General features: G+C 37.6%; 2 protein-coding genes across 4 annotated transcripts in view; one reads left to right on the top strand and one right to left on the bottom strand.

Moving 5' to 3' along the window:
• The window catches only part of Itga2 (integrin subunit alpha 2), a 102,118-nt gene extending 89,748 nt beyond the window's left edge, over positions 1-12,370 (top strand). Inside the window, exons 27-30 of the mRNA XM_074077504.1 lie at positions 458-571; positions 3,585-3,674; positions 6,098-6,214; positions 6,756-12,370. Of these exons, the coding sequence (XP_073933605.1) occupies positions 458-571; positions 3,585-3,674; positions 6,098-6,214; positions 6,756-6,836 (402 nt within the window). The 3' untranslated portion in view covers positions 6,837-12,370. The remainder of the gene's footprint in view (positions 1-457; positions 572-3,584; positions 3,675-6,097; positions 6,215-6,755) is intronic.
• Positions 12,371-13,583: 1,213 nt separating this feature from the next.
• Mocs2 (molybdenum cofactor synthesis 2) lies at positions 13,584-25,630 on the bottom strand. 3 transcript variants are annotated; one of them, XM_020180122.2, is made up of 6 exons: positions 25,499-25,630; positions 24,364-24,485; positions 20,246-20,373; positions 19,459-19,609; positions 18,452-18,575; positions 13,584-16,127 (listed from the first exon to the last, which is right to left on the bottom strand). In XM_020180122.2, exons 1-6 carry the CDS (start codon positions 25,514-25,516, stop codon positions 16,059-16,061), a joined length of 612 nt encoding a protein of 203 aa, XP_020035711.1. In that variant the 5' UTR covers positions 25,517-25,630; the 3' UTR covers positions 13,584-16,058. The 3 variants fall into 3 exon arrangements, with proteins under 3 accessions (XP_020035711.1, XP_020035712.1, XP_073933606.1); XM_020180123.2 differs by lacking the exon at positions 25,499-25,630 and adding an exon at positions 22,731-22,875; XM_074077505.1 differs by lacking the exons at positions 13,584-16,127; positions 18,452-18,575; positions 19,459-19,609 and adding an exon at positions 22,731-22,875.
• Positions 25,631-26,122: the final 492 nt, after the last annotated feature.

Below are 26,122 nucleotides of genomic sequence, written 5' to 3'. Positions count from 1 at the left end.
ACTCCCATACCTGGTTTGTATTTTGTTTTTGAAATAGAGTTTTGCTAACTTTTTGCCCATGCTGGCTTTAAACTGTGATCCTCCTATCTCTGCCTCCCGAGTAGGTGAAATTTCAGGCATGAGCCAGCACTCCTAGATACTTAACTTGTTAATAATCATGAGTTGATTTTTTCGTTTTAATCTCAGAAATAGTAGTGCAGTAAGTAAGCACACTTCTGACTATCTCCTTAGGCTATATATAGACAGGAAATGACTGAGGCAAAACGTGTACTTTTTACATCTTGAGACAGTACCAGAAAGTCTCCTGAAAAACAGTTATAAGTACTAATAACTCATCAGATTAAATGTTTCCCTAGATCCTTCCAAGCACTGGATTTTATCTATCTTTGTAAAATGTAAGCCTTATTTTTACACCCATGCTAACTCCCTTCTTTTATTATTGACTCCCACCTGAAAGAACTGCAGAACTGTTACCTGTAGGAATGTCACATGCTGGCTGAAAGACCTTCACAAAAAAAGAGAGTACTTCATCAATGTGACAACCAGAGTTTGGAATGGGACTTTTGCTGCAGTAAGTACCAGCTTTATTTATTTGGCTCATCAACGAAGTCCTTACCCTTTGAGGAAATGGTGTTATGGCTAGTCACCAGGGCCCAAGTAACCCAGAGCATTTATACTCTGGAAAGCAGTATGCTGACATCTCTTTCCAATGCTCACCCACTCTGGCTGTGCCTCATGAAAAGATTTGCTTCTTAGACTCCATCTCAACCTAAGACATCTACAGGAATAGCATCAAGGTTACCTTCTGCTGTCCTTGGATACAAATGGTGTCTGCTTGTCCCCACATTTCCCTCTTTCCAATCATCTCCACCACACCCACATCAAGATGCATGTGTCTTCCATCTCCTTGAGTTCTCAGCTGATTGACTGATCTCAAATCATCCAGTGATTCAATCCAGCATACGGGTCCATCTTCGTGGGTAACTACTCTGCTCTCCTGTTTTGTCCTTCCTCTGCTGAAAGAGCTGAATAAGAACACAACTTTTAAGTCATTTCAATCCATAGGAGAAGTGAAAGAACATGCCATAACACTGTCAGTGTTTTCCTTCCCATAGGAGTTATAAGTCTATCCTAGTAATAGTTTCAGCATGAATTTGGGTAGCTGGATTTCAGTCTGGCATAAAAAAAATTATAGGCCAGCCTCCTTAAAGTGGACTTCTTGAGTAACCAGCTCTTTGTTTTGTCAAAGATTTAGGTGGCAAAATAAAAATTAGTCTGAAACTTCCTGGGGGCCCATGTGGCTTTCACTGGATTTTTTCTCAAGGTGCTTACAACAATACTCTACTTCCTAGCTTCTCACCATTTCATGATTTCCTGTAATCTCCATCCCCTGCTACGGAGTTTTGTGTATGCTTAGAGAAATGTGCTCCCTCTGACTTATCCCTGGAGTCAAATATTCTTGAATAAAAACATGACATCAAAAGGAGTAATAAAAGATTAGGAAAAAATACATAATTGGATTTCCCTTTTGCTTGCTTTCTTTTGTTTTCTTGTTACTTGTGCTTCAAAGCCTTCAGGACAATTCTAAGTCCTGTAAGACGTGACATATGCTGTTGGTTGTACCGCCTTTCTAGCTGCTGAAGTTTGGTGCTTAGTTTTACCAATTGGTTCTTGGCTCCTTGAATTTAAGGAACAATGTTTGTATAGCAACCTGACTAACTGGGAAGGAAAACTTTTCCTCATCGAAGTACAGTCACACCAGCTCTGTAAAAAAGCATTTGGTTTTTCTTGAGTTTGCTTAAAACTGTATCACTTTAACCATAAGATTTTTGAAAACTACCTTTTGTAGTTTTCAGAAGCAGCAGTTTCATTCCTGGGAGCAGACTTCTTAGAAAGTGTATAATTATCCTTTATAGAAAGTACATTACTTATCTTTCTTCAACACAGTTATGTTGGCTACACTGAGGAGACAGCCTTGAGAATGATTGTGCATCAAGTCTTCCACAGCTTCCTCCTTCACGAAGGTCCAGTGTTTTACCCCTCACCACCTTGATTTCAGATATTTCAACAACACAGTGGATATTCCAAAGACCACATGGGAGAACCAATCTAAATGGATCTCCATCTCATTTCCTTTATCAGGGCCCACTAATATACTGCTCTCTGTTGGCACCCTTTTTTTTGAAGCAGTGCAAGTCAACTTAACATTTCTCAGGATTAATTTATGATACAATCTTCATCTTGAGAAAATTAAGAACAAACAGAGACTGAGTTAGTAGGAAGGAAATAAATTGTTCACTTTTTGGAAATATATTCTCTTTTCTCTTGCTGGCTCCAAGATATAGTTTAGCAAATTACTTCATGGAGTATATTGGATCTTGTACCCTAGTAACCAGAAAAACTGAGTCTTAATAGCCAGAACATGTAAAAACAGCTCTAAGAGTTGAGCCTTGTATTCTATTTCACCATAAGCATCAGGCCCACAATCAGCTTTATAGAGAAAATATTAACATCAACAGTGAAATACACACATCAATCACGTTTTCATTGAAAAATAGGTTCTCTGTAATTACATAAAGAATGCATGTAAACATTTCATATTAGGAGGCTACTAGTAAGATCAACATAAAATAAATGCCCTTTCTACATCTTTACCCCATAACTAGTGTATTTGATAGAAGCATGTAGATTAGAGAATCTGAAATTATTCCTGATGAGCTGTGACATGACAAAAGGTTCAAGGTATCTGCTGTTGACATGCATGATCAACTTGAAGTGTACTTTTTCCTTTGTTAATCAGCATATATTAATTATACAAAATAATGGGTTCATTTGACATGTTCGATTATGTATATAATGTGTTTTTACATACATATATCAAAGAAATTCTCTTTTAAATATTGGTTTTCCTAGATCATGTTCAGGGGAGGGCATAAGTGGGAGGAGAAGGGTAAATGCAGAGGGTAAAGGAGGATGAATGTGGCTGGGGTACTTTCTATACATGTATGAGTATGGAACATTGAAACCTGTCGAAGTTATTTTAAGAAGGTAGAATAATGTAAGGGATGAACCAAACTTGGGTCTAATTTCATATATACATATGAAAATGTCCCAACAAAGCCCACTGTAAAACTATCATATACTAATAAAAATATTTATGAAGAATAAATAAATACTGACTTTCCGTTACATGTGACTCAGGCAGGTAGGGATGTAAAAGTACTGTTTGTGATTTTCTTTCATGCCTCAAGCTTTATAAAGTTTCAAAAGATGTTAAGTATGGTGTTTCCCAAATTAAAAACTTCATTTAAGAAACCATTTTCCTTTCCAGCATTTTCAAGTTTGAGTCACTGGCGCATGTATGGATGTCACTCCCAGAGTCTGAGTTAGTTTGCAGTGGCAGGGTACAATCAGCATGTTTTAAACATTGCCCAGTGTCTTCTGATGAGCACAGGAAGATTCGGGAGTCTTCAGAACTGTCATTTGCTCTTGTGACTTTCCACCAGAAAATAAAGCATAAATCTGCTGAGTTTTCTGCATTTAGTTCTGCTAAGATAAAATATTTTCTTTCCCCTATGTTCCAGTCAACTTTCCAGACAGTACAGCTGACTGCAGCTGCAGAAATCGACACCTATAACCCTCAGATATTTGTGATCGAAGAAAACACTGTCACGGTGAGTGACCACCTCCCTACCTAGAGTAGCGATTGTACTTGTGAAAGCACATCCTCATTCTTCTCACCTACATGCATGCAGAAGTATCTTACCAAAACTCTGAGAATTGATGTTTAATACACTGAGCATTGGCAAGAGTGTTTGCTGCTCAGAGTTCAGTGATACACTTTCCCTCCTCCAGGCCCCCCATGCTGGCAAAGCTGGCTTTCCTAGAAGTGATGATCCAAAGAAAGGCACAACAGAAGGGCTCTGTCTCATTTGGGACACCATGGTGACCCTTCTCCATGCCTAAACCAGTATTGCCAGCTTTTTCTTTCTCCTATGTATGCCTATACAAAACCATCTGCATCTTAGGCTATAAAATCTAAGTCATGCTTATGCAAGTCATAAGTTGTGTTTTGGAGTATTTTTAAGGATATGTGCTGAAGCATGCCTAATAAGGTATTTACTAAAATTTTTTTTATAAATAGTGAGTCTTACAATCAGACACTTAGACTTTGTGACATGTTCATTCATGATCTTACATTAAAAAGAACTATAAATGCTCCCCTCGATAAAAAAAAATGGTTCTTCAGAGAAGTGTACTTTGACAGAAAACAAAGGCTCTCTGTTTCAGGGGCTGGCGTGGACAACTTTCCTTTGCACTGAAACTCTGGTTAGCACATGTCATTTTTAGATGTAGCAGGATTTCCATGCCCTACTAATCTGCTGGCAGAGCCCTGAGCATTTTCCTCCCAAAGCTTTTGTTAAGAGCTGGAAACCAGCTCAGGACTGCCCCCAAGGCCAGCTGGGCAACTGGCCCCCATCCAGCTGCTCCAGCCTGCAGACATGGTTAAAAAGCCAATGTGTGGGGTGAACTCTGGGTCTCTCTCAATGTCTGAAAGCTCACAGCACTGTTGTCCCCCTCTTGTCCCAGGGAAAATGATTCCAAACAATAAAGGACACTTTCCTGTCTCGTTTAAAAACCTCGGTGAAAGCCCACACCCTCTTTCCAGAGGCTGGGCATGGAAAGTAAGAAATAGAGCCAAAGGAAATGCACAGACTTCAGAGTTGAACTGCTCTGAACTTAGCCTAGGGAGAAATTACTATAGATTTTTTAAGAGCTCACTTTAAAAAATTTAGTGTTCAAACAATATGCTGTAGTCTGTTTTCTAGAAAGCAGTCTTAGACATATTCATTGAAAATTCAAATTAATATTTTTCATAACCCCATTAGATTTTTATTTTTTTGGTTTTTCTCTGAGAAGTACTAATAAATAAGGGGCCAACTTTTACTTGTGTCTATGAAATATTTTTAATCCAAATAATTTAGATACTTTGAATGTTTCTTATCCAAACAATAAATTGACACATCTCCATAGGAAGACAAGTGATTACCTATTTGAATCCCAGGCCCACTTAAAAATCTGATACACAAAAATTTTGTATTCATGGATCACGACAGATCCATAGACCCCAAATTAGGAAACTCTAGCATACAGAGGAGTAGGCATTTGACTACCAGTATGCAATGAATTACATGAATTCATAGTAACTATATTTATAAATTTATGAACAATTTCATTTTAGCTTTTGAAGTCACAAATGAAGAAAAGTACACTCACTAAGGCCAATTTTCTGTTTATTCAACTCAAATTACATGACAAAAAAGCAGTTTCATTGCCACTGCAATTTAACAGTAAATCAATTAGGTATTGTGCCCTTGTTTTCTTCTAAAATATTTATTACTAATATTAAGAATTTTGTGAAGGAAATGCTTGAGAATCTTTACCCAATGAAAAATAAAAAGAAGAATGTGAAGTGTTACTGTTAAAATTTTTGGGGGCATCATTCCATTACAGCACCACAAAGATTGCTAGGAAGTGGACATCAAAAGGCACTTGTCCTCAAGGCCAAGGTCATCACTGGAAAAGTCAACCCGAGCCCTGAAATACTTTCTCAGCTTTTCCAACAATTGATATGAACTGTGAATGGGATTTAAGAATAATCAGTGTTTTAGAAACTAAATACCAAGTTGTTGAATATCAAGGGAGCTGGGATAAGTGTTCTTCAACTCCCCTCCCCACCATAGTTGGCTTTTGCTTGATGGTGAAAATGTCTGACAGAAACTGAAGTTCCTATTTCATAATAATTAAAACATCTGATGCTGCCAGACATGACATAGCCATGAAATACTGATGCAAATAAATAGGAGAAACTAAAAAAAAAAAAAAAAGAAGAACCTGTATTCCTTACCTGGATTTTACAGATTTTCTCTAAAAATTGTTCTGCACAGTGCTTGAGAAATGTCTTCATGATCAAGTCATGTCACCTTTGTAGAGCTATGGACCTGGATTTATAGGGTTACAGAATTGGAGTGGAACACTTCACTTTTTTTTTTCTGTGCTAAAATTAGGTAACTTGATCATAATCATGTACTTACAGATTCCCCTTATGATAATGAAGCCCAATGAGAAAGCTGAAATACCAATAGGAGTTATAGTCGGAAGTGTAATTGCTGGAATCCTTTTGCTGATGGCTCTGGTTGCAATTTTATGGAAGGTAAGAAAAGCTTCATATTTTAAAATACCGGGTTTCCAAAGGCCTGTCTTGAATTTCCTCAAAACAGCCATCTTAAGTATGATATGGCATGTCCTCTATCATGCAAGAAATGCAAGTTTGTTTATGATTTCTCATTCATGTCTTTGAAAAACAGTAAGAACTCTATTTCTTTTTTTTTTAACTTCTTTTTCATCCAGGAATCTTAACATTTTGTTTTATCTTCAAATAAGTATATTCTGAAAACTTTACCTTTAGACAATTCAGTTGGACTCTGGATATAAATTTTCTCAGTAAGTGGGTGATAGTACCAGGTCAGCAGCCTGTACCACACTCTTCAGAGCCTCAGGACTCCTGGGGCATGGCAGAGAGTGTGGGTAGCAAAGGGGCTCAAAGACATCAGGCCACATAAGCCATGGGCGTAACATTGTTTTAATTGTATGTATTTATTGGGTACAGTATCTTGTTAGTACATGTGACACGTGTATTCACTGAGTAATGATCAAATCAGGGTAGTAACAGTTTTATGTCATCGCCTTCACAGCTCGGCTTCTTCAAAAGACAGTATGAGAAAATGTTGAAAAATCCAGATGAGACTGATGAGACCACAGAACTCAACAGCTGAGCTACCAGCAGATGCTCCAGCCCAGGCCTGAGACTGTCATGAATAAGTCCCAGTCTTTACATAATGTAATAGGTAAATTAGCCTGACATTTAAAAGAACTGCCGGTCAGTCTGGAATGAAGAAATTGGGGAGGGAGGGTTAGGGGTATAAAGGGCAAAAGACGTATTTTATACAGGGAAGAAAAAAGTAACGTTTAAACTGGCTGGTCCAGAGTTTACATTCTAATGTGTATTGTGTCAGAAACATGAAATGCTTCCAGGAGTGAGAAGTCTTAAAGAAACTGGTAACACATCCTCAGATTTAAGGGAATGTGGAATGCGCTCTTTTAAATCATCTTTAACTCAGTAACAACAAAAGTGGAAGTAACCAGTATGTATATTATATATAACATAGATTATATATAATTTATATATAATCTGTTATATATTATCAATGACATGATTTTATATTTAAACATATAATGCTGTTGTTTTATATATTATATAAAATATATAATCCATATCATATACTGTACTGAGTACTTCCACATACATTAAACTATTATGAGTGTTATGGTAACAAGTGGAAATCTAGCACAGATTGTTTTTCAATTTTTGCTGTTCATCCACAGTTGCCACAGAAGATGCTTTTAAGTGACAATTTTATTTATAAACTATGTAAAACTTGCTGTTGGCTTCAGTTCTATCTTGCTCTAATTGTCAAGAATACTTGAATAACTGAGAAGAGCTTAGAGTACACGTCCTACTAAGGAATTTCCATTTAAGTTGGTGATCTGATCAGGGCAGTTTAGAAGCCAAGGCACAAAATTTTGCTTAGAACTCATAAATAACAAACTTATGTAAAATCCTGGTGCTAGAGGCCTCATCTATGCTAGAGGAAGGAGATGGAGGAAATGTCCTTTCTTTTAGGACTTGATTAGCTGGCTGACACAGACCTAGTGAATTTTTGAAACAGGAGCAATTTCTTTGGCAACCTTTCTGCTTCCTTGCTAAATCACTCTCTCACTTCCTGGTACCCCCATGTGACAGCAGTCCAGTCCCCTGCAGCCAACCTCCCTCTCCTGGAGTCCAGTTACTTACTTTCCTTTACTCCCTTGCCCTTGCAAATATCCCACACCCTCAGTCACCATGCTGTATACCAAGGATTAGGATGAAAAGTCATCTGTTTAATTCACACACCTGTGTGAATTACTGTGCAAACTCCTTACTTTTTGCAGCTATTTTCATTTGTTGCTAAACAAGAAAGAAAAAAAGCTTGAGTGAACTTCCAAATGTTGGAAGTTTGGGCAGTAGGAACAGGTAAATAAAAAATCTCAGGAATGTGCAAGAAATCATGGAGGCGGCAGCAGAAATCACTAAATTAGCAGGTGCATCCTCTGTGCTTGCACACAGAACACGAGTGGACTTCACTTAGGCAAGTGTGTTTAGAAGGTAGATTCTTCGGCCCCAACCTCTGAGATCCATCTCATTTTGACAAGCACCCAGTCATTATGATACAAATGGCCCTTGAGGAACACTACCCTTTTCTACCTTTTTCACCACTTTTTCTCTATTTCTGAACCCATACATTCTCTAGGAGAGACTGGAGAAGGGCGCAGGCAAGGGCAACAGGACCATTTTATGTCAGACACTATATGCCTAAAGCTTTGGACAAGTCCTCCACCTCTGTGAATGTTAGTGTCATTATAAAATGGGAAGATTGGGTTGGAGCTCAGCAGTGACGCTTTTAGTTTTAAATGTCTACAATCTGGATTTCCTCTAATAGAAATAGTCCTCCAAGAGCGTGTCTTGAAGACGTCAGAGGAAAACAGGAAATTGCTTGTGTTTATGGATGGCCTTGACTGCTTTACCTGGCCCCTGGGTGGCAGTTCAGAGTTATCCAAAACCAGTTAATGATTTACTTTGTAGTTACAAAGTGAAACAAACAAAGGGGGAATATTAGCCATAAAACAGCAGGTGTTTATAGCAAAAACAGCATGGTATTCTTTAGTTAGATGTGCCAGAGTCTACTTTTGACAGCTGTGTGGACTCAGTTTCATTCCAACCAAAATTTTCTTTTGTAAAAATGTGGAGAAACTAGTAATTACATTGATTTAAAAAAATTTAACAAATCATGTAACTACTGCATATATCCACACCAGTGTTTCAGTGTGCTGATACAGTAACTATAACATGTCATTACTTTTATTTCACTCTGTCTCCCCTTCCTTAGATAAGTAAGAAACTAAAGTCACCGACTACACACAATGAGCTTGAGAGTTTTGGCCATCCTTGGGTTAGGTAGGGTTTTTAACCTTGGCACTATTGTCACTTTGGACCAGGTGGTTTTCTGGGGGAGGTGGATATGCCTTGTAGGATGTTGTTTAGCATCATTGCCTCTACCTACTAGATGCCAGGTAGAATCCTCCTCCCACCCCCACCAGCAGTCATGACAATCTTGTTTCCAAGACATCATCAAATGATTCCTGCAATTATTCCTCAAGCATTATTTTTTTATTATTGATGTACCGGGGGTACCTTGTGACATTTACAAAAGTTCTCATAACATATCATGTAATTCACCCCCTCCATCATTCTCCTTTTTCCTCCCTCTTCCCATTCCTGGAATAGTTTCCACAGGTCTCATTTTTCCACTTACATATATGTATACATAATATTTTCACCCTTCTACAGCCTGTCCTTATATGCAAAGGTGAGTATTCATTCAAGAAATTAAGAAAGTGGAGGGTAGTGTTGGAAAAGAAGTTATGGCTTCCATTCAACCACACTTTTGCTATAAAAGTAGAATATAGGGCTTTAAAGATGTCATGTTAAAATTTCCATTTCATAAATGGTATACAGAAAAGATGTACAGAATATAAAAAAATTTTAGTTGCTTTATGCATGACTGCCACACAAGCCTCATAAAATAGTAACATTGTAAAATAGCTTGATGAAGAAACTGTATTGAGATTTAAAATGATGCATTACTCGTTAGCAGCAAACTGAGAACTCCTAACTGGCCAGAAAATTTTCTAGCTAGCAGTGTTATTTTTATAAAATAGTGAAAGTTATCTACTAGCTGTGAAAAGAAAACTAAAGCCATTTTATGATAGTCACATAAATGATTAGACTAAATTAAAAAAGCTTTAAGTTTATAATGCATTGATCTTGATATACAGCTATAACCCAGCATAAGAAAGTCTCATTAATTAAGACATCCTTAAACACAAGGCAGGGTTCCTTCAACTGAGCTCCCCGATTCATCTTGAGTATTTCAACTTGTTCACATAAACAATGATCTATGCAATGTTTTAGAACTATTCCCTCCCCATACACCTGAATCAACTTGAAAGGCTGAACATCTAGAGGTGAACAATAAACATAGGGGCAAAGTTTGAAACAAATGAAAACCTTCACTACTCCTTTTAAAGAATAAAAATATGCCTATTATTTAAATATAAAAGGTAGCATTATGTATATCTGGTGCGTTTTGGCAGATGAAGTCAAAATGTAAATGTATATATTGCACAACTGCTGTTGGAATGGATATTCTTTAAAGAAGAAATTGTCTTATTTCCTTCATAAATGATGCATAGTCTTTGATGTGATGTTTGCTGTTTTAAATTAAATGTATTTTGCCTTTTTCCTCTCCAACAAAAGTATAAAAATGAATTATCCATTTATAAATCAGGACTAATAACTTTTCTCATATCAAAATATAGGAACCAAACAGAAAACTTTTATTTAATTGTAAACTACTCTTCATACCATATTACTGAGTATCATTAAAAGTGTTTGAAAATAACTATTTTCCTTGAGTTTTGAAAGTTACACATTTCACCGTATCTTATGATTCACTTGGCTTCAGAACACACTCAAGAGTCAATTTAAAAAGACTATGGATATAACTAACCATAAGTATCTGGTCTGTTTAAAAAAAGACAAAAAGACAAACTGCTGTAATGTGCAAAAGCATAATCATAAGCACTATGGGATTAAATATTTCATTTTAATTATTAAACTTGCTGAAATAAACACATCAGCTCCCAACTGCGATCACTGTGTGAATGGCCAGCTGTTGAGTTTGAGTGGAAGAGTGTGGGCTGCCATTTGTATTGATGTGCGAACCCCTCATACTCATCTCTTCTGTATGCCTTCCTGTCCATTGCACTGGTGCTGAAACATCTCATAAAGGAAGCTTACAGCACCAGTGTTTCTGGTATATATTTCATACTAAATACAATGCTGGGTTTAAAAATTAAAAAAAAGCATTAAGCCAGCCAGGCACAGTGGCTCAAGCCTGTAATCCTACCCACTTGTGAGGCGAGATCATGAGGATCACAGTTCAAGGCCAGCCTGGACATAAAGCTCAAGAGATGTCATCTCAACCAGTGGCTGGGCATGGTGGCATGAACCAGTCATCCCAGCTACCTGGAGAAGCACAAATAGGAGGACTGCAGTCCAGGCCAGCCAGGCATAAAGCAAGACCCCGTCTCAAAAACCAACGTGAAAAGGGCTGTCAGAGTGACTCAAGTTGGAGAGCACCTGCCTAGGAAGTGTGAGGCCCTGTTAGCCCCTAGCACAGCCAAAAAATTTAAAAAAGCATTAAGTTTGTTTTTCACAGACCAAGGTAGGAAATGCTGAAGTGCTATAAATATCTAAATTAAAGCTACCATTTTGCCCATTCAGTTAACTAGAAAATAATTTTGTATTTACTCCATTTTTAAAAGATACTTCCTCTTATTTACATTACCCCTTAAAAACTACAAAAAATTTAAAAAATTTAAATTTTTTAAATTAAAAAATTCCTCCCTTATCCTATCATAAACCTTTAATATTTTTCTAAAATGCTAAAGATTATACATCTCACACAATATTTGGGCTTAGTTTTCATTTAAGGACTACTCCAGCCAACCTTCCTTTAAAGAATAGATACTAAACTGAACTTTTTGGTTCAATGTGAAAATCTCAAATTCTTATTACCATAGCCCTGGCTCTACTGCCCTCTGCTGGATAATCCAACTAACTATGCACACAAATCATGACTGCTTAAAGGACAATACATACTTCTTGTATTATACAAGTGAAGAGAGAGGAAAAGTTGTACGTACTCACTCATTCATTTAACTGGATGATTTTTCACATCTGTAAGTGCTACAACTCTAAATGTCAGGTGTGTTAATGAGACATAATATGAAATATATCAACAGCACAAGTATTTAACAAATATTTGAGTGCATACTATATCATAGACTTGTTATGTACTAACCAGTACATCAAGCAGCATTAAGACAAAGGCAGAGTAAAGCGACAGAATTCCAGATTTCTCCTTTTTTTCTATTATTTTTTTATTAGTTGTACCTTGGCAGGGGGCAATTCATTGTGACATTTCTGTATATGCTTACGTATTGTACCTTGGTTAGAGTGTCCCTACAATCTCTTTCCCTCAACACTCCCCTGCTTAAAATGATTGCAAAAGGTGACATCATTTTATTTCATATAAGTATATAAAGTACTTGGACCATATTCACTCTTCTTTATCTCCTCCATTCACCCCCTCCCACAAAAATTCACCCTCTCACAGAACCCATTTTACAATCCTGTCCTTCAATTTTAGTTCCATATTCATAATTCAAAGGGGTTTCTTGATGGCAACTCAGCTGTGAACGTTCTGTACTTTGGTCATATTGACCCCCTTTATTACTCTCCCTTACCCTTTCCCGCCTACCCCAGGATTCCAGTTTCAAATAGGGTAGCCCCAGTAGACTGTCTGTAGAGGTAACACTTAGAGACTGAACAAAAGAGGAAGTGGAATATGGGAATCTCTGAAAGGGCAGATAAAGACTCAAAGGCAGTTATAGCCTATGCATACCAGCTACAGCCAAATAGCAAACCTGTTGCAAGATGAGGGGGGTGGGGTGAGGGGCAGGCTGTGTGGGATTGTGGCCATGATAACCACTACAAGGCCCAGGGATATGATTAGCTGAAAAGGCTCTGAGTAGCAGAATGAGTGGTGGAAGCTGAAGGGGACAGAGTGACACAGGCCAGGCAGTAGTCCATGAGAAACAGACTGGAGGCCTGGACCATGGAAGAGACAGTGAAGTGAAGCAGCAGCATCTGGAAAAAGATATATCCAGGCATGCCATTCCCCAGTAGGTTCATTTTCGGGGATCTGAAAGCAAAATCCCAATGCAAGCTTCTGACTCACCATTTCTCAAAAAATGCTGAAAATATGTTGTGACTCTAAACATCATATCCAAAAGAAAAATATTATCAATACTTCACTCTTTGAACATGTCTATTACTTTCATTCAAAGATAAAACTTTTCCATTTTGTCATCTGTTCAAAAACACTTGCAGTATAAACATGAATTTCCTAACTTCTTCAGTGAACTTATAAGCAGTCACAGCTCCAATGTGACTTCAAAATCTTTCAGGCAATCTGCTTAAAGGCTGCTTTGTTTCTTTTTTGTTTGTTTTTTAAAGTTACTCCTCTACTTACTTGACCAATCAAGTTGCAATGGCTACATGTCAGAGAGATGCTAGCTTATTACATCTTAACTACCAATTAACCCTGCCACTCCCAAGAAAGCAAAGATTAATATAGACCAAATTTAAGTACAGTGCAATGCACTAAAAACTTTCAAGGTTGTTCCGTTCTAAGTCCAGTATGCCCTGGATGAATTCTCTACCTCTGTATTGGACACTTAAAAGCACAACAGTTTAGATCTCAAACTTGGAATAAACCTACTTAATGAAGGTATGATTCTTTTAAAAACATTTTTAAATAATGTTCCATGTCTTTTACAATGTAATTACCCTCAGTAAAGACCTTCTAAAAGTAATTGGGTAGACAAATCTTGAAATCCACATGTACGTCATATTAACACTATAACATATATGCAAAAATCCTAGGAATATCTGCAGTGGCTCACTAACCTAATGTGCTTTCAAATATAGTGCAACTGACTGTCCAACAGCAGCCACTGGTTTCCAATGAAGCCAGAATAAGCTTGGTGGGAAAAGAGAAAGACACCAAATTGAGAGGGGAAGGCTAAGACCAGATAGACAACCCCAACTCAGCAGGGAAAGCAGGTGGAGGGTTCATTTGCCTTCCTGGTGTCCTGCTGGCATAATCTGTGGATGAGCCAAGGAGCAGGCACAAGTAACCAGGAGTTCCTCAAGAGTATGTGGTTGTTCATAGATCCTAGCCAGACACAGGATCCAGAATTTTTCTTGTAGAACTTAAGGTTGGAAGACAAGGATGGGTATCTGGCATAAAACAGGCACTGAATAAACATTTGTTGAGTAAGTCCTTAAGTAAAAAGTTTTCACTGAATATAATAAGTAGGAAATTACAGGTCTCTTATTTGTGACATAAACAAATAAGAAAAACCCCTGCAATCTAAGGGTCTGAAAGTACAGTTTTGTTATTAATACATATACAATGCTAGTTTTGTGATGATGTCAATTACCCAAATTATGCAGATACTTGATTATATTAAAAACTAACTAGTTGGGTATGGTAATTCAGGCATGTAATCCCACTACCTGGGAGGCTAAGGCAGGAGGATCTTGAGTTTGTGGCCAACCTGGGCTACACAGGAAGTTTGAGTCCAGCCTGTGCTACATAGAGAGAAAACTTGTCTCAAAAAACCACCACCAAGTTTTTCCACATGATTGATGGATTGCATCCAGGAGGACTCTTTCTTTCTCCTTGGCTTTTTGTGCCTCCTGTTTTAAGATGTGGCTTTGCTTGTTTTGCTCTGGTCTGCTTCAGCCCCACAACAGCCTCTTAAAAGCCTCCCACTTCTTTACTTGTGAGTTTTTTCGGGGCAGGGGGAGGGTTGCAGTAAGACATGCTGCTGTTGCTCTGAGTCTGCTAAGTAGCATTAGAGAGCTAGGTCTGATGCATGCGTGTGAATATGTACATATGCCTATCTAGGGGTAGTCCTTATACCTCGCCAGGAGCTGGGAGAAAAAAAACTGCACAGTTGTCTTTCTCTCATTTTTAATAAAATAGGAAAACCACACACTTGTGCACTCTTCTCCCTACTTTTTAAACAAGTGTTATTTGTGAAGGGAAAAGTTTGCTGTCTTTGTAATTTTAAAATAAAATTGAAAAAAAAAAAAAGAAAAACACCACCACCAACAAACAACCTAAAGTAATTGAAATTTGGTAAAAGAATACATCAAGGATAGGCATCTTAATTTTCTGGGCTGGGCTAAACACTTCACAACACTTCACAACATCAAGATTTATCAAAACACCTGCTAATTAAATATACCTGACAACATTTATTTGTCAAGTATGCCTCAGTAAAGCTGGCCTACCAAATTTAAGGCCCCAAATTCAAACTCTAGGACTGCCAAAAAAAATATTTAGTATAAAAACTGGTTTGAAAATATTGTGGAAAATGTAACTGCTTATTAATGACTTCACTAATTAATTCAGCATAAACATTCAGAAGGAAAACTGTGAATGCTTTAATAAATAATCACATAATTTCTTATATTAATGTCCTTCATATAATTTCCCTAAACAATTGTGAGTCAAATCTTAAGCATCAACTAACATTTAACACAAACCACCCTGTTGCTAGTTGGTTTTATAACAATTTTATGCTAATTTGATACCAAATTAATAATTAATAAAATACAAAAAGTATTATGGCACAATTATAGATCTAAATGTAGAAGTCTCTATAATATAAAATATTGTAGCTATTATCACTGAATTCTAAAAAGCAGGAAAATACTATTTTTAAACATTGTAAATCATGAGTTTATTTTAAAAATATGTAAGTTTTGAAAATACATACTATATAATATCAAAACTATCTGGCAATAACTTTCCAGTTCTGCCAACATTTCCATAATGCATCCCTGTTAGCAATACTGTTGTGTACTGTGGGAGGCAGAGGGTGCTCTGAAACAGTTAAAGTCACTGAACAGGGGCCACACCTCAACATAAGTTGAGTTACAATTAGAAATTAGTCACAGAAAGCTAAGTCTACCACAGACATCTTTCTTCACATTTACACTATCTCATTTCTTCTGCATCTCATCTCCTAATAACCCTTCATCCTACACAGCAATTCCTTTTCTCCCATGTGTCCCACTGGTACAACACAAGATTGTGTGTCAGTAAACTATCTTCATTTGTGGAGAAAACTCAAAATGTGATCAAATAATAAAAGTTCACCAGATTTAAAATTTAGTGCTCTAAAAATGTAAGTAACTACTTGTCAGTTGCCCAAAAGCATTCTTTGTTTCTTTTCCAAGATGATGATGACTCTTCATATATTTCCTAAAAACAGAAACAAAACAGGTATTCAAAATAGATTATTTTAACAAATGAAAACAAAATACATTGAACAAATCAGACAAATGAATATTACATTTGCTTCTCTTTCAACAAACCCATCAATGTTTGTATAAGGAACTGAAAGCAGAAAAGTTCTCTACACTTAAGGAATCCAAATCCAACTGGGGAAATGACAGACCAGAAAGTATTACAAGACAAGCTGCAACTACAGAAGAGAATAAGTAATTAATTCCATTTGTGTCAAGAGGAGAGACATTAGGGTTAGGTTATATAGGAGAAGATGGATAGTCATCAGTTTTAGACATTTTTTCTTCTTTCCAAACATACTTAGTACTTCAACATTGTTAAAAATGCTTTGCCAAGACAAGACAAGGCATAACCTGTGAAATTAAATGACTACCCAGAGGTTCTTTTATGGCAGTGGGGCAGGGCCATGCTGCCGGTGATGGGTAAGCACTCTATCATTTAGTCACACTGCCAGCTCCATGGAATTTCTTAAAAAAGTCTGAGCTTCATTCCAATGTGAAATATGAAGTGCTCTGTGAGTATGCAACTGTCTATCTGCCATTCCTTTCCCTCCATCTCAGATTATCTCCTGTATAGGCTTGGCTGAGAACTAGAATTTAGGTAACTGTGGAAAGGAGGGGGAAGAAGGACTTACCACTTTTTCGTACCATGCTAATCAGGTTCCATTTCAGTGGGAGAGGAATTCAAATTCAGCTGTCCTTCAGTTCATTCATTATAGTTTTTACCTTTTTTTTTTTTTTTTTTGCAGGGGAGAAAGGTAGTTATCTCAATCTCTGCTTAAATTTCTAAGAAAATTTCAGAGCTGCTTTTCTGAGTTGTCCCAGAGTTCACTGAGATTTTCTCAAAGCAGCCACTTTGAATTCCTGATCTGAAGGTCTCCATTTCCATCTAATGAGGGTCAGTCACTGATCCTGACCAGTGACAGTTCCATTTGGTGATATCATGGCTTCCTGTTTGCTCTAAATTCTAAGGACACATGTTTCTGAACACCTATCCCTTCCCCAAACTCTCCCAGACAGAGAAAGGAAATAGGAAAACCCAGCTACTCCTTGAATTGTAAAAGTAAGGATATACCCCAACTCCCGCCCTTTGCCCTCATTTTCTGGGGCTACCCCTTCCTCTATTTTCTGCCATCTGACTGTCCCTTCTCCCCTCCCTCATAAAGAAAGGTATTTTTGCCATCTAGGTTTTGAAGTTCATTCGGAATGTTCCTCCTACCTCTTTTGGGCCTGCCTCATGTTCTAATAAAATTGTGACTGCCTTGTTCATAGCAAACCAACTAGATATTTGAGCTTCACTTCCAAAAGTATTTCCTAAAACCATAGTCACTACATTTCCCAGGCCCTGGTTCATAGTACTACTTGAGTGGAGGCTCCTGCAAGGACAGAGAAGGTCACCATTAAAGTCCTGGCCATCTGCTCTGTTCTTCTGATCCACAGAGATACTCATTAATTCCTCAGCTTTGCCAATAGTCACAACGCTGAAGGCAATTCTGGACTTAGATGTGTAATTACAGCTTTTCAAGTGCAGAACAATCTCACTGTCAATGTAACAGCATCAATGGAGAAATTAGGAGATTTCATCCCTCAGAGCTCTGTTTCACTAGAGAATTATTTCCTCTGGATTGGTTTGGCTTAGTGACATAAAGTCAGAATTTCCTTTTCATATTTTCTTGACACAGAATCTAGCTATTTAAGCCAGACTGGACTTGAACTTGTGATCCTCCTGTAACACAACTTGTGATTACAGTTGTGTGCCACTGCATCCAGCACCTACTTATGTTTTTAAATCCATTCACTATGCATTTTCTCAGACATAGCAGTATCTCATTGTTTTGCCTGCTTGGTTGGTTATTTTCCTAAAAATAGGAACATTAGGAAAAGGTTCTTTTGCCTTGAGGAACTTCTCTTTTAACCAGTGTCTAAGTAGATAGATATTATTCTCACTCTCCAAAAGAAAGATTCTCCAATTGACTGGAATTCTAATCCATGAAAAATGATTCATTCATGAGCCACTGAACAGTGCAGACTAGGAATTCTAACTAATAGTGCTTGTTAAGGTCTATCCTGTGCTACACATTCTTTGGGGCACTTATTTTTCATGCTTAACAATTCTGGAAAGGAGATATTACATAAATGCACTATTTCACATTTAAGGAAAACAAGATTCTATAGTCAAGGTCGGCACATGAATACAAAGCATTATTCCTTACGTTTTACCTAAGCATTCCTGAGAAAAATCATGTTCCTGTGGCAAAATGAAATATTTTCTTAGCTTACCTTTTTCCATATGGGCACCTTGGCTTTTAAAGTATCTATGGCATAGCTCACAGCTTCAAGGGATGCAGCCCTGTGGGCTGAGGACACAGCAATAATTATGCTTGCTTCTGACACTGGAACCAAGCTTTAACAGGATGAAGAAAAAAATTACCATCATCTCCTAATGTATATGTTAAAGAATCTACTACAGAAGTAAAAAAAAATCCAGTTATACATTAGAACTATACTGTAATTCTATTTTATTTAAGCATCAAGTTTAGTTAGAAAACAGTAATTCTTCCCAATTAAATTCAGCAGAGGTAATACTGAGCTGATGTTGTGGATAATTTGTTAGCACCTATTTACAAAAACTCTTTGATGGGGAAGAAGAAAGGGTTCTTTGGATGACTCAACATACATCTGATCCAAATAAGGCACAGTGCCAGGTAGTGCCTAGAGATACAAAATTACCATGTAAATGCAACATATAATTTAAAGTAATAGCAATAAATATTAAGAATATTGAAAATATTAATTACTAATAAATTTACTGGTTATTAATAAATTTATACTTAATAACAAGATAATTAATATGACAAATGTAATCTTAATTTTTGGCTTCATTTTAAAGCCTAGAACTCTGCTCTTTTTAGTGGTACAAAAAGGCAAACTATTTTAATCATTCCATTATCTGTAGCAGACTCATATAAACTGAGTCCAGGGCATAAAATAATTTTCAAAAGGCCTCAAGAACTTTAGCACACATTCATCCAGGCACATAGCTCCAGGGCCTGGAAGTCTTGGTACATCTGCAATTCATTATAGCAAAAGAAGCAGTTCAAACTGAACCAGAAGCCATTGAAGGTATTGGTACCATCTCCACTGTCCTCCAGAAATAACACACAACACACAAATCTTCCTTTCATGGTAATTAATGTAGGATTCCTAAGAAAGCATCCAGACTTAGCATCAGTACAGAGATGGAAAACAACTACACTTAACTTTCAAATTGGTAAAGCAAATCATACCCAAGTCGATGGAACACTGCTATGTGTTTAACTGGCCATTTCTGCCTAATGTCACTATAAATTTTTCTGATTTCATTTTCTGCCATTGGTAGGTATGCTTCATATTCTAAACTAATGACCTTTTTGCCTTCAAAGTTATTTCTTGTAGTCCCTAAAAAAGAGGAAAAAAACCCCACAATTAAAATAAAACTTTCCTTTACAATAGAAATCATACATTAACAAATAAAAAAGGATTACTTCTGAATTGTGAACAAGCAACTTGCCATTTGTCTAAAAATTACTTTGAACTTTTCTAGAAACAAAAGTTGTTTAGGAAAACAAAAGATAATTATCTCAAAGATGGTAAGAAAATAAAATTAAAATAAATAAACAAGGTGACTGAAAACATTCATTTGACAAAACAGGCTATATTCCATTTCTTACTAACTGCATTAAATATTGAAAAGGAAAATGTTTTTGTTCCCAGCATATGTTCATGTACATTTTTTCCTCAATATTTAGAATATACAGAACTTTCTCTCCTAGCAAAAACTTTTATCATACCTCTTTTAAGCCTGGTAATTTAATATAGATTAATCTGAAGGTTATTAAAACTATCAAAAGAAAAACTTTCTTAGTTTTTTTAAGTTTTAAGAACTTTTTTTTAAAGTTCTATCCATTTTCATGAGCAACTGGAGTTCATTGTTTAGTATCTTAAGTCCTCTGACCATTAACGATGAACATGGGGAGCCCTTACTAATTTCTACTCTCTTGTGCAGTTAATGCATACTGTGAAATTACAACTCACCTACAAATAGGGATATTGCACCACAAAGGGGAGAAATCACCAACTGTGAGACTTCATCTACTGAAAGATTCTCAGCAGTGAATTTTATTATGTCTTTGGGTTTCTCTTCAACTTCATCCATATCATTCCTAGAAATAAGATATTAATAAACCTTCACACATACTATAGGCAAAACATTGAACTTATTAGGCTGTTTTCATCTATGTTTTTCTATACTAAATACGTTAGAAGGCATAACTTGATCTGAATGATAAAAATATGCAAGTATAAAATTTTAGTAAAATTAATATATTCATAAACATCCCTAATGAATTAGACATTATAAAGGGATCCAATGAGAATGATCTCTAAAATGTAATCTGTCTCATATGCCAACTTACTCCAATCCTGTAACTACTACTTATGTCTCTCATCATTGTGTAATTGAGATATCAACACTTTCATTTACATACACATCACCTCTAATCACTATGTAACCAAAACTTACACCTAGAACTGCCGTTTCCTTTAATCAAAAATGAGAGAGGGAAAGCAGGAACATGGTGATTTCATAGGAACTAAGTTCCCTCCACAATCTGACACAAGCCCCATTAAGTTACAGAGGAAATAAGGATATAAACTGCACACCTATCCCCCAGGTGTTCTGCAGTGTCTTGCATTTCTCATTTAATTCAGCAAGCATTATCATATACTCACTAAGAACCACTAATACGTACTCACTAAGGGCTAGAGACTGCCTTAAGCACCAGCTACAAACCAAGGAACAAAAGTACAGGGTCTTTTCTTCAGGGTGCCTATATCAGAATGGTTTCATGAAGTGAAGAGCTTATAGAAATAAACAAGGTTCTGAGACAGGGCATGAGGGCTATAAGAGGTAAGGGGATCCAAAGGTCTCTCTTAAGAGGCAATACTTAAAGCTGAGACCTAAAAGAAGGCAGCCATATGGAGAAACAGGGAAAGGGCCCCAGGTAAACAGAGGGGATGACAAATGTGAAGACTCTGGGGCAAGAAAGAGCATGAAGTGCTCTTCAGGAGGCAAAGTATAGAGAGCAAAGGAGAGAGGAGGCCCTCAGGCTGGACCAGTAAGTAGGCTGGACCATAGGAAGTATAATTATAAATCCTGAGGTTTCATCTGAATTAAAAAATGAAAGGCAGCTCAAAGAAGTTGTTAAGGACTCACTCAAGATGTTGAAATTCCAAACAAGAAGTCTTAATAAATGTAGTGTTTGTTTCCCTATCACCTGCCTACTACTAAAAAGAAAAGTACAAGTATTAATTTACCATAAGATTCCAAGACTTTTTACTTCTGTACATACCATATGTGCTTCTTCTCTTTTTCTTGCAGTGAGAAACAGGTAACCCAAATAGGTTCTATGAGCTTCAAACTATACCCACAACTTCTGATTGTACATGACTATCAAACCTAGCTGGCAGGTTCTAAAATGACCTCACACAAATCCTACTAAAGACACACAAATAATACACAATGATACTGAGTAATCTTTCTGATCTTTCCAAAGCACAGCAGTAATCATCAGAAACTCACACATTTTTTATGACAGTGTACACTTGCTGAATAAATTCTAAATTCTGAAAAAAGCATCTTAGAACCTTCTGAAATTGTAATAGTGATATGCTCATCACAGTGTCCAAATAGAATTGAGATACAGATCTAACAAGGAATTCTATAGTTTTCAGGAGTGGGCCTGAGACAGACCTCTGAGGAGGGACATGCTGAGTAATCAACTCTCCAGACCTGTTCTTCATTTTTTGTCACATTGCCCTCCTGAAAAATGGGGTATTGGGGGGGAATAGATGAAAAATTAAACAGGCATCTTTAGCTTATTCCTTTCTTTAAAGGAACCAAGGATTTGCTACTGCATATATTTATCACTGATTTTGGAAAAAAATATTATTGAAGTTTTTTTCTTCCTAAGTTAAGAGTTTTTAATCAGGGATATAATTGTTAATTTTCACCTTACTTATTCTTCAGATGACAAAAAAATGAGCTTCTTTCTGACTATCCTTAAGAGAAGCATGCTTTCTCCAAATATACTATTGAACTTGTGATACTCCTGCCTCTGCCTCCCAAGTAGCCAGGATTTCAAATGTGTGCCAGCATATCTGACCTCCAAAGTCAAGTTTTTTAACTTCATGAATTTCAATTTTCTCACCAGCAAACAGCGGATATTAACTCTCCAGTCTAGCACTATGCCTGACATATACACAATAAGAGCTCAAAAAAAAAAAAAAACCACCAAAATATGTTAAATGAGTATAATGAAGACATCAAAGGAATATTAAATAGCTTGCAATAGAGTTGATGCAGAGGTGGTAGGTACCAATCAAGAGATGCTGTATCAGTCTAAAAGAACAGGTGCAGACAGACTTGCAAAGAATATGCAGTAACAGCAAACCTTACACAAGTTATCATCTGTATGATCCATCTCCATGAGACTCCTTAAGAAAAGTAAATTTCACATACCTAGATGGCTTAAAAGTTCTACCCTCCACTAATGGGGGGAATAATGGCAATTTCGTCTCCTGGTTGAAGCAGGAGGAGTTGATCTCCAAGTTCGACATACTCTTGACGAACAGCAAATATCACTTGATTTCTAACATCAGCCAATCTGAAGGAGAAAAGGTCTGATGAGAAGTTTCAATGTGTAATAGACTTCCAATCCCTTCAGCTTAAATAAAAGATATTATTGTAAGCCGGGTGCCGGTGTCTCACACCTATAATCCTAGCTACTAAAGAGGCAGTGATCAGGAGGATGGTGGTTTGAAGCCAGCCCAGGCAAACAGTTCATGAGGCCTTATCTCGAAAAACTCCCATCACATAAAAGGGCTGGTGGAGTAACTCAAGGTGTAGGCACTGAGTTCAAACCCCAGAACCACAAAAAAAAGATGTTATTGTTATTGCAGGAAGTATCACCTGCAAAGTCACTAACTCATATCTGTGAAAAGGAGATATCCACTGAAAAACATAATTATGCATTGCAAAGAACACATCAAACTGCTAACTGCTGTTACTGAGGGCTGTCTGTCTTAAGAAATTAAGCAAGCACAATCAAAAACTAGACTGGAAGGCTTGGACTGCTTTCCTCCAGCCTCTCCCACATGGAAGTCACTGCTCTTTCTCCTGCTTTCCTTTCCTAATAAAACTCTATTGCTTTGCACCTAAAAACAAAACAAAGCAAAAAACTAAACAGGAGGCAACATTCAAATCAGTTCAAAACAAAAGAAAAATTTCCTAGTCAGTACATGGCCCTTCCATGGACCTTCTTTCTAGGTATCCAAGCATACTAAGTAGGTGTAGCCAAGAATCTCCCACTAGACCAGCGGTCTCCCTGCAGATAGGTCAAAAATACAATAGGACAGGGGCCCCATCAGTTTTCACTGATTGTCAGGACACTGTAAAAATAAATTAAAAGGCATGAAGTCAAGAAGGTATAGCTTTCTCTTTAATACACATGGTGAATAGCACTACGTGTTCCAGATTATACAGCTATATACACTTAGGTGGCACCATTAACAGCCCTGGAACACCCTTAAAATAAGTTACTTTCATGTTTAGTTTCAAAAGCACATGTGGTAAGAATGATTACAGTAAAGTTATAGATTTTCAAGAATGATGGGGGGATTGATATTGCAAAACAAAAGCTCAGTGGCATTTATAGTTTTGTAGCTCATTCTTCTTTTAGTGTTAGAAATTTCTATTCTAAGTGTTCTAAAGAGAGGAACAGGTCCAAAAAAGAGTTTAAAAAGCACATTTTTAAGAGAATTTGTAAAAATTTCATTTTAGCCTATAAAAATGCAGAATTTACATTTTCAGTATTTTATTAATTACAAAAATAATTATAAATGATATCACCATGTCCGTCTGGGAGTATCTCAGTACACATTCTTTTTAGCAAATTATCTTTAATGTTCCTTAAGGAATTCAGCATTTCTAAATACCAAAGTTTAAGATTCCTGGAGTAGCTCCAGAAAAATAAAACTAATGACCCTTCTTAACATTAAGCCTGGAAATAAAAATTAACCTTTAACTTTTCTCATTTATACATTTTAAAAATAATAAAGTGTCCATCATATGCACTGTACGAATGTTTAATTACCCGGGATGTCGAGCTTCTATCTCGTTCCACAGCTGCAATGCTTTTATTTCTTGTGACACAGAGATAGTCTCTGATCGAACTCCTGCTATTTCAGCACTTTTTGCAAAATACAATACTTCAACCTGAAAGGAAAATGCTTTCAGTAATAACACACAGTCCTCTTCTAACTGCCCACACTGAGTGTTCTCATTTTCCAAATGTATTGTCTGAATCAAAGACAAATTCTGTAAGTAAGGGAAAATTAAACTGCCCATAAAAAAACTTTCAGTATATCTACAAATTTAAATTTTGGAAATAACTGTTCTAAACACAATCCAGACAAATTTCTGTTTGCTTTTTAGTATTACAAACTTAAGTATGCCATTATTAATATCTTAAGTCCATCTCCTTAGAAAACATGTTAAATCTGTCTTCAATTGAAGTAAAATTATAGCGTCTTTTCTAAAAGCAGTGAACAAATGTTTGAATAACGCGATGAATTACACATTTAAAATAAATGATAAATCAGGGAATGACTTGTTTTCAGAGTGGTCAAATCACCTTTGGTTCCAGTCTACATTGGACCCAGAGCCAAGGATTAAGTTATGCAATTTACAAAACCTGACATTTAGATCAGCAAATGGATTTGAAATACAGGATAAACTGGTATTTCCTAGGGCAAACATGGGCAATCAGCCTGGTAACCAGATCCGTCACTCCGTACAACTTTATAAAACCACCACAGCGGGGCAAATAATCCACGGTTTGTAAATCCACAGGTGAAGCATATTCCTTCACAATATTTCTTAATTAAATGCATTTTTTAAACTTAAAAATGTGTCTTCATCAAAACGAATAATCTGACAGGGCCAAAAATGGTCCAGGGACCTTCAGAAATGACCTGGGCTCAAGAGTTGATGGAGTGGACTTGACTTTGGTGCGCAGCAGGAGCGAACCAGGGTGGAGTACCAGACGGTGGGGCCTGGGGACCCAAGACCGGGCCAGGGCGGGGTGCGGGGTACAGGGGTTGAGGGGATTGGGGTGAAGGGAGGAAGAGCTGGCGGACCCCGCCGGGTCCGCGTAGAAAACGGAGGAGCAGACATGTCGGGACAGTTCGGCACCCAGACCAGCTCGCACGCAGAGCCTCGACCCTTACCTGGCATCGCGGAACCATCCCGAGAGCACCCCAGAGTCCGATCAGAACCGCACTGGATGCGCGGCCCAGAGAGCAGGCCCCTGAGGATGGCGCTTCTTCTTAATCCCCGTCCCCGTCCCCGTCCCCGTCCCCCCGCCTCCCCCACGCTCAACACTGAGCATGCGCACCGCTAGCTCCGCCCCCCCCGCACGCAGTACGGAGCATGCGCGTCTCTAGCTCCGCCCCGCAGCCACAGACCCTGCCCCACAGGTTCCCTGAGGACAGCTGCATGGAAAGCTTGGCTGGCCCTCAACGCTGGGTGAAAGCGAGCAAGAGCCCAGAAATAGACGACACAGTCCAAGGTCTTCTCCCCAGGAGGGAGGTCGTTGTACCGCAGAGCAGACGCCTGACTCAGCCTGGTGCCCTGCCACCTGCCTGGCGCAGGTTTTGCTAACAACCCAGCGGGTGAGTTCAGGCTTTCTCACCCCACCACGCAGTATAGGATCAGTGTTCCTTAAGGCTGGGCGCATTCATTCGCGTGTCACGCGATCCACTTTTGCGAGATTGACACTCGGGTCTGCCGGCCGCTCAGGAGTCTGCTCGCAAGCGGTCCATCCTACACCCCCAACTTCCTCCCAACCAGGA

This window comes from Castor canadensis, chromosome 6 (genome assembly GCF_047511655.1).
Source record: "Castor canadensis chromosome 6, mCasCan1.hap1v2, whole genome shotgun sequence".
NCBI lineage: Eukaryota > Metazoa > Chordata > Mammalia > Rodentia > Castoridae > Castor > Castor canadensis.
This window is presented reverse-complemented; position numbering and strand designations above follow the sequence as displayed.

Excerpts from the sequence above, each read along its gene's own strand:
- Mocs2 (XM_020180122.2), bottom strand. Across the intron at positions 19,610-20,245 it reads TGCAATATCCCTATTTGTAG|GGACTACAAGAAATAACTTT; the intron begins GTGAGTTGTAAT and ends CCTCTTTTTTAG. Across the intron at positions 16,128-18,451 it reads AGGTGCCCATATGGAAAAAG|GAAATATATGAAGAGTCATC; the intron begins GTAAGCTAAGAA and ends TTCTGTTTTTAG.